This window comes from Acinonyx jubatus, chromosome B1 (genome assembly GCF_027475565.1).
Source record: "Acinonyx jubatus isolate Ajub_Pintada_27869175 chromosome B1, VMU_Ajub_asm_v1.0, whole genome shotgun sequence".
NCBI classification, from domain to species: Eukaryota; Metazoa; Chordata; class Mammalia; order Carnivora; family Felidae; genus Acinonyx; species Acinonyx jubatus.
Window position 1 is genome coordinate 72,120,283 of NC_069382.1, and position 9,011 is coordinate 72,129,293.

At 39.4% G+C, this 9,011-nt stretch overlaps 1 protein-coding gene across 1 annotated transcript; it reads right to left on the reverse strand.

Moving 5' to 3' along the window:
• Positions 1–1,081: 1,081 nt before the first annotated feature.
• LOC106982449 (toll-like receptor 2) lies at positions 1,082–2,035 on the reverse strand. Its single transcript, XM_027067651.2, is given in 1 exon segment — positions 1,082–2,035. A coding segment is annotated over 1 exon segment (924 nt). The 5' UTR covers positions 2,021–2,035; the 3' UTR covers positions 1,082–1,096.
• Positions 2,036–9,011: the final 6,976 nt, after the last annotated feature.

Sequence of the window (9,011 nt, forward strand, 5' to 3'; positions counted from 1 at the left end):
CTCTCTTCCTCAGGAGTTCTCAAGTGTATAAGTAAGAAAACTTATTCCCAATATTTTCCCCCTGAATCTAAAAACCTCTGTTCTTTCTCTGTATGTCTTTAATTGAACTGCCTAGATTAACTAATGTTATTGCTTCGTAATCCCAAAACTTCTTAGAGTGTTCGGCAAAGTCAGATAGAAATCATTTATTTCCCCACAAGTTATTACCAGTGTAATAAAGATTATTTTACAGTTAGCAAAGCTGTTAGCACGTTCTGCTTAGGCACAGACCTTATTCTTGCTCAGTCATAAACATTTTCAAAGCTCTTTTTTTTTTTTTAATGTCTATTTATTTTAGAGAGAGAGAGAGACAGAACACGAGCAGGGTGGGGGGCAGAGAGAGAGGAAGACATAGAATCCAAAGCAGGCTCCAGGCTCTGAACTGTCAGCACAGAGCCTGACACGGGGCTTGAACTCACAAACCGCAAGATCATGACCTGAACCGAAGCTGGACGCTCAACTGACTGAGCCACCCAAGTGCCCCCAAAGCACTTTCAAATATATCTTTTCATCTGAGTTTCATAAGAACACATTAAATAAATGGTTCTGATATTATTACACCTTCAGCTCAAGTGATTGGAGAACTTGTCTTAAGTCACATGGTTCACAGCTAGGTGACAAACCCAGATTGGACTCCAAAGCTCCTTAGTCAGTCTGCTTTTCAGTTTGGCATAAGGCCTCCTACAACTCACTACAAAACTTATTTTTTAAGATTTGAAAATGAACACAGAATATGAAAAGGTATTTGGGAAAGGATATCTCATGTAGATATTTATATTTCTGAGTACCTGACTGAAATTCTAAGTTATTTGAAGTTATCAAAATTCACAGTGTATCTTTTTCACATAAAGTATTTGTAATAGGTAAATAAAACAATAAGAAATATATCTGTCAAAAATCACTTAATGAAAGTCTAATATAATCCCTGCACTATTTTGTGGACCTTTGTATGCAAATACCCATTTTTCAAAAATTTTCTGTTCTGAAAAGATTTCACTAACATATGCAATTTTTGAAGAATCTGTTTAATATTGCCTGTGCAAAACAACAGTAAATTCTAAATCAACACAGAACCAAGTTTTGAAAACTGAGAATATTTCATTCTGTATATATTTCCATTTTTAAAACTACCATTATTCTTCAACCCAAACACTTCCTGCTGGAAATGGCCTTTTTTCTCAATGGGCTCCAGAAGAATGAGAATGACAGCATCGTTGTTCTCATCAAACAGACGGAAGTGGGAGAAGTCCAGCTCGTACTTGCACCACTCACTCTTCACAAAGTTTTCAGAAAGCACAAAGATGGTTTTGTGGCTCTTCTCGATGGAGTCGATGATGTTGTCGATAATCCATTTGCCGGGAATGAAGTCCCGCTTGTGAAGACACAACTTGAAGGGAGGGTCGAAGTGCTCCAGCTCCTGGACCATAAGGTTCTCCACCCAGTGGGAATCCCGCTCGCTGTAAGACACAAAGGCGTCATAACAGAGGTCCCGCTGGGGAGCTTTCCTGGGCTTCCTTTTGGCCTGGAGCCAAGCCCACATCATTTTCAGGTACCACAGCCCGTGGAAACGGTGGCACAGAACCCCCGTGAGCAGGATCAACAAGAAAAGGACACAGCACACGACAGACACCAGAGCTGCCCTGTGGCATTCAGAAGCTGGGAGATGGGTGTCCTGAACCCGCTGGCCCCGCACATAGAATGGAGAGTCACACAGGTAATTGTGTGGCCAGTCGGTCAGGATCTGGGCCAGTGCTTGCTGCTCCCGCGTGAAAGACAGGAATTCACAGGAGCAAATGAAATTGTTGCCGCCAGCTTCCAAAGTCGTCAGTCTTTGAAAAGAATCAAGTTGCTCCTTAGAGAAAGTGTTATTTTCCTGCTTACTTTCAAAGAAAAAGGAAGTATCTGGTAGTATCTTCAACACCTACCTGAAAAGGTCAAGTTGTTTAAGTTGTGGCAAAATAAAAGATTTTATTGCTAACATCTACTATGCTTAGTGTCTGAGAAGCATTGTGGGTTAAATTGCATAATTTAGTGTTGGGAAAATTCAAGTCTTCTACCTTTTCTGGCCACTGATAAGTGTTAAGTAAAGAGCCAAGTATATACACTCACCAAGATTAAGGTCAGGTTTTCCTAGAGCAAATAATATTTTTTGGAGTCTATAGATTTGTCTTAAATTCAAGGTACGCAGGGAGTGCCATATAAGTTGAATGTTTCAATTATTCTTCAACAATCAAATTTTCACTGAGATCCAAGTATCCTGGGGATTTAAGTTAAGAAGATACAGTATTAAGTAGACTTTGGCAATTTCAACTGTGAATATCTTCAGTTAATATAAAAGCATATCTTTAAAGTTCTGTTGTCTCAAAAAAAATTCTCACAATTTTCCTGAAGTATACAGTCTTCTAGTTCTATCTCCAAAACTGATTTTCATTTTTTCGGTATGGGCTTGACTGTAGGGTTCTCTTCTGTTAACTCTCATACAAAAAGCAATGTCTCGGGGCGCCTGGGTGGCTTAGTCAGTTAAGCAGCCGACTTTGGCTCAGGTCATGATCTCGCACTCCGTGAGTTCGAGCCCCACGTCGGGCTCTGTGCTGACAGCTCAGAGCCTGGAGCCTGTTTCAGATTCTTTGTCTCCCTCTCTCTGCCCCTCCCCCGTTCATGCTCTGTCTCTCTCTGTCTCAAAAATAAATAAACGTTAAAAAAATTTTTTTAAAAATTTAAAAAAAAGCAATGTCTCTTTCTTTGAAACATCTTGGAACCTTGAAAGATCAACCAAAATCTCTCAGAGTAAAGTTGCCTGCTTCAGATGGGTCAAAAGGAACAAACTTCCAGTTATAAGATAAATAAGTTCTAGAGATGTAATATAGAACATGATGACTATAGTCAACAAATACTGCATTGTATATTTGAAAGTTGCCAAGAGAGTAGATCTTGAAAGTTCTCATCATAATAAAAAAAGTTACAACTATGTGAGGTGATAGATGTTAACTAAAGTTATGGGGGTAATCATTTTATATATATATATATATATATATATATATATATCAAATCATTATGTTGTACATATTTAATACAATGCTATAAGTGAATTATAGTTCAATAAAATTGGAAAAAAATCACACTGAGATATCCCTACATGTTCACCAGAATGGTTAAAGACTAACAGTACCAAGTGTTGGTAAGGATATACAACAACTGAAACTCTCATACATTGCTGGTGGGAATGCAAAATTCTATACCCACTTTGGGGAAGTTTGACCGTTTCTTATAAAATTAAACATGCATTTAATCTGTGACCCAGCAATCCTTCTCCTTAGGTATTTACCCTCAAGAAATGAAAACGTAAGTCCACACAAAGTCACATACTTTATTCAAAGCTAGAAACAACCCAAATATCTATCAACTGGTGAATAGATTTAAAAAGTTGTTGTATATCTATACTAGAATACTATATGCAAACAATATAATACTACTCAGCAATTAAAAGGAAGAAATGATACATCGCAAGAACATGGATGGATCTCAAAAGCATTATGCAAAGTGAAAGAAGTCAGATACAAACAGATAGATAATGTAGAGCACATTTATATGAAATTCTACCCAAAGCAAAACGATGACAAAAGGTCATACCAGGAGATACCAGGGAGCTGCGTGGTAGGAGATGACTGGGCTGAAAAGGGGCATACAAGAATTTTGGCAGTGGTGGTAACATTCTGTATCATGATTGCGGTGGTGGTTACACACTATATATCTTTGCCAAAGCTCATAAATTTGCATTTTTAGGCTGATTAATGTACATAAATTATCTCAATAACTATCTTTTAAAAATCCTTTTTTCTCCTTGAGCAAAGGCCTCCAAAATGGAGGAACTGGCCTTTTGCTAGTCCTTTGAGAGAAGAAGAAAACATCCTATTTCTCTAGCAAGTCATAAAATAAATATAACAAAAATATCTAACAAAAATATCTCCCATTTACCTTAATAAGTTGACATTGATTTCTCTCACAACCAAACTAACTCTAAGGTATTTATTGATGGAAAGAAAACTAAATTCTTAACTAACTCAGAAATTTCAAATGACTTAGAAACATAATATCATAATATCTTCTAATGTTGTATTCAAATGGTTTTATCCCCTCTGGAATGCTCATTTTCAGCTTGCCATCTTCCTAATATCACTCCATGCCTACTCAGGGCAATTCATCACCCAACTTTCACAAAGTCCATTCGAGGACTGAATTTATCATACTGTAATGATTAGAAAATTGAAGATATCCTTGGCAGAATGACTTCAGTGTTAATTCTAAAAGGAAGGAAGGAAGGAAGGAAGGAAGGAAGGAAGGAAGGAAGGAAGGAAGGAAGGAAAACTAAAACCTCTCCAAATAAAATTGATGTACCATATGTTGGCCCAAATGACTGAAGATCTACATTGATTTCAAGATTCTTGATATATATATATCTGGGGATTAGAAGCATCAATGTTGAGTTAATTCATAAATGTCCTTTTTTTTAATTCAGAGAATTTGTAAATATTTCAGGAAATATTTGAGAAATGGAAAAAGAAAGAGAAAGAGATTTCCCTCAAGTTCTTTGGTGGACCATCCCAGAAGCAAAGGGCCAAACCACCAGGATAATATAAGAGTTAAGTTGTTATAGTATAGGTCCAAACACACAAAACTATCAAGACAAGGCAAATGATTTTCATCTATTGCAAGACTTCCATTAGGCAATAGAAAAGTAGATTCCAAATTTACACACACGTGCTGGACATAGCTAGATGTAAATTTCATGCAGGCATGGATTTTATTCTCTTTTTGCAGTGAAGTGTCTCCAGCCCCTACAACATAGTAGCACTAATCAACTACTAATTGTTGACTGGTGAATAGACTTGCCTTTTCAGAACATCAGTTAGGTCTGGAGAAATGGAACAGAAATACCTGAAGTGGCCATTGCAGACACACAATGGGACTACAAGGGAGAAAATTCTGATCAGTGACTTCTAACCTTGCCACACAGCAGCCGGCCTCTTTTAAAGATCAGAATAAAGAAATATAGTGCTTGATTTCCAAACATATACACAAAACCATGAGTGAACAACCAGTATTATTTTGATATCTGTAACGGTTACATGGTCTCACTGGGCAGGAAGAGTGTGAAAAGAAGGTAGGATTTTTATCAAGTTCCAAGTTCTTTGACTCTTCAGAAAATATATTGAAATCAAATAACTGCTGAGTCCAACCATGTTGTGTGGCCAGTTGGGTAGGGGTTGCTGACTTCTGTGTGGATAGAAAAAATGAAGCCATGACATGACTCAAGCCCAGGGATGTGAGCTATGTGACCACTGCCTTCCTAGTTTCAGTCCTGTTATAAAGTATAACCATGGTTCAAAACTACACTGACGTATCACCTCACACCTGTCAGAATGACTATTACCAAAAAGACCAGAAATAACAAATGATGGTGAAGATGTAGAGAAAAGGGAACCATTATGTATCATCGGTGGGATAGTATATTGGTGCAGCCACTGTGGAAAACAGTATGGAGGATCCTCAAAAAAATAAAAATACAAATACCATCATATCGTCCAGCAATTCCACAACTGGGTATCTGTCCAAAGAAAATGAAAACCCTAATTCAAAAAAGTTTATGCATCTCTATGTTCATTGTAGTATCATTTAAAATAGCCAAGATATTTTATGGAAACAACCTAAGTGTCCATCAATGGATGAATAAAGAAGAGTGACATATATATGTATACACACACACATATATATACATATATATGTGTGTGTAAATATATACATACATATGTGCATATATATATTATTCCATTATATTATTGGAATATATATATAATGGAATATTATTCAGCCATACAAAAAGAATGAAATCTTGCCATTTGTAGCAACATGGATCGACCTTAAGGATATTATGCTAAGTGAAATAAGACAGAGAAAGACAAAAACTGCATGATTTCACTTATATGTAGAATCCAAAACGCTAAAACAAAACAAAATCCAGGCACATAGGTACAGAGAATGGATTGGTTGCCAGAGGAGAGGGAGGATTGGGGGCAGGGGTGTAAATGGATTATGAAATACCAACCTCCAGCGATAAAATAAGTAAGTCATGAGGATGTAATGTGCAGCATGGGAAATATAGTCAATAATATTACATTAACTTGGTAAGGTGACTTTGCATGTTAACTGGACTTATTGTGTGACTGTTTTGCAAAGCATACAAATGTAGACTTGCTATGTAGTACACCTGAAACTAATATCGTATTGTCTGTCAATTACACCTCAATAAGAAAATAAAATAAAATGTATACTTCATACTCTGTTAATACTGGTGATTACATTAATCAATTCAGTGTTAAGACAATGTTGCATTTTTAGGATAAATCCAAGTTAGTCTGCGTATATTACTCTTTTTATATTTTACTGGACATATTTCTTTACTAATATTTTCCTTAGAGTTTGCATCTATATTCAGACTTAAAATTGCCCTAAACATTTCCTTTCCTTTCCTTTGGTAAAACTCACCAATGCCACCTTCTGAGCCTACTATTTATAAATAGCTAGTCAAAGCTAAAATCTTAAGGAAAGACAGGGTTTTTAACTTTGTAAATTTAGTAATTTAAATATTCAGTCAGAAAGCTGAAGCAAACTTCATGATTGTCTATGCAGACAAAAATTTTTGAGGACATTTAACTTTTTTAAATCTTATTTCAGAGAGAGAGAGAGAAAATCCTAAGCAGGCTCCATACCAGTGCAGAGCCCGTTGCGGGGCTCGATTCCATGAACCGTGAGATCATGACCTGAGCCACAATCAAGAGTAAGACGCTCAACCAACTGAGCCACCCAGGCACCCTGAGGACATTCTAAAAAGCCTATGTTAACAAAGTTAAATTTGAGTCACTAAAAAAAATTGCCAAGTCCTTCCTTTCTCCTCATGTTAACTGCTGCTCTTCCTTCAATGGCTGCCTGTCACCATCACTTTCTGTCACTTGAGTCGTCCGGGCCAAGCCACCCGTCTGCTGCTCGAGTGTGTCCTGCCAGTGTCCTCCCACCCTTCCTCCAGCCATGGCTCCTTTGAGCTCTCGGTCACTGGTAAAGATCCAAAAAATGTGTATACGTTTTTTACCATGTAACAGTTCCTGCCCACTTAGGTCACTAAAATGCTTTGTGCTAAATCCCAGTTCATGTGATGAGATTAAATTGATAGCTCCATGGTGATTCATGGTTTTCTGCAAAGAGCATCATCAGATCCAGAAACCCTTTTCCCTGAGCAAGTTGAAGAAAATTGTTGCTTCCCCAATCTTTTGTAAGAAAACCAGTTTCTCTGAGGCTATGGGCTCACATCATGCCATTTGACTTGTGGCCTCCTGTGTCTGTCACCATCTGTGACCGCCTAGTCCCTTCCCCCCACTTGTTGAAGGTTTTGGCACCGGTTTATAGACGTCTTCCCAGGATCCTCCAGAAGCCCAGGTGGCTTCACTGTTCCCAAAGCCTCTCAGTCCCTTTACCTCCTCCTCCCAGAAGATCTCCTCTGGGCTACACCGGCCACTCCCCAGACTTGGTCATTACCTACAGTCGTCCAAGCTCTAAATGACTAACTCGAGCCTCCTGCGTCTTGCTCAGAGTCCACTGATTTCCTTCCTCTTTCCCCAATCCACTTGTCATCTCCTTCCTTCTCTTTCTTGCTTATTTAGTGAAGACTGAGGCAAACATTCGGAGCAAACTGGAGTTCACTGGTGGAGGAGTCAGCAGACCCTGGACTTCCCATTCTCTGGGCGTTGTATGTAGAGTCCTACTTGGCCCAAACACTTCCGGTTCCCCAGGAAGGAGCTCCTTCCTTCTTTTTATAGGGCAAAAACCCACAGGATGTGGCCACCAGACAGTGGGAACATTCATGCCAGCTGCTGGGGTGGGGGTGTACTGGGGGTGCCCGCAGGAGACCTCGGGGAATTGAGAGAGTGCACAGGCCTTCTTGTTCACAATCTTCCTTCGTAGAAGTTTGCTTAGTGTTGCCAAACACGGGGTTGAAGATGAGGGCTTTACCTCCTCCTCAGTCTCCATAAGTCTTTCCTGCTCTTCACTATGAACAGTTGGGGTCTTCTCACTATCATAGCACAGAAAATACTACACAAAAAACTTCAGGTCCTCCCACTTCTGCATCTGATTGCTCTACCAAATAGAAATTCTAGAGCCACTGCAGTCTCTTCTCCTCATGTTTCTGTTTCTCCTACGTAACAAAATCCCAAACCTAAAAGTTCCCTCCTGCCTGCTTTCTTCGAGGACAGCGGGCAGTTTTATTCCACTTCTCTCACTAAGTCACCTGTACCCTCCGCAATAATATTTGACACTTTCAGCACACTCCTTCTGCCACTGACCGTCTTTGCCTCCTCATATCCTGTCAGGGATGACTTCTCTTCTTGCTTCACAGAGAAAATTAAAGCCATCTGAAGAAATCCCCTCAACTTCCCACTTCTGAACTTCCTTCCACACCAGTACTCCTCCCTCCTGCAAGTAGAGGGGGTGCCTGGTCCCACGTGGTCCGTCCATCCCCACTTGTCCAGTCCGGACACTGTCCTTCCCTTCCTTCTCAGGAGCCACACACTGATTGTCCTCCCTTCTCTCTCTCATACTTTCTCCACCTCAACCAGACCAGTCCTCCCAATATTTACACATGCTCCAGTCTCCTCCAGCTGTTTTTTAAAAACAAACAACAAAAAAGCTCATCTCCCTCCAGCTTCTCTCTTTCTCTCTCCCTCTCTCCCCCTTCATAGTCCAAATTCTGAAAAGAGCTCTTTATATGCACTGTCCCTATTTTCCCCACCTCTTGCCCAGGTTTCACTCTTCCCTAGTCTGGCTTCGGCACCCGTCACCACAAACAACACTTGCAAAGGTCGTCAATGACCACCATGTTGCTAACTCCTAGATATTTTTTATTCTCCATGCTGCCTAACCTG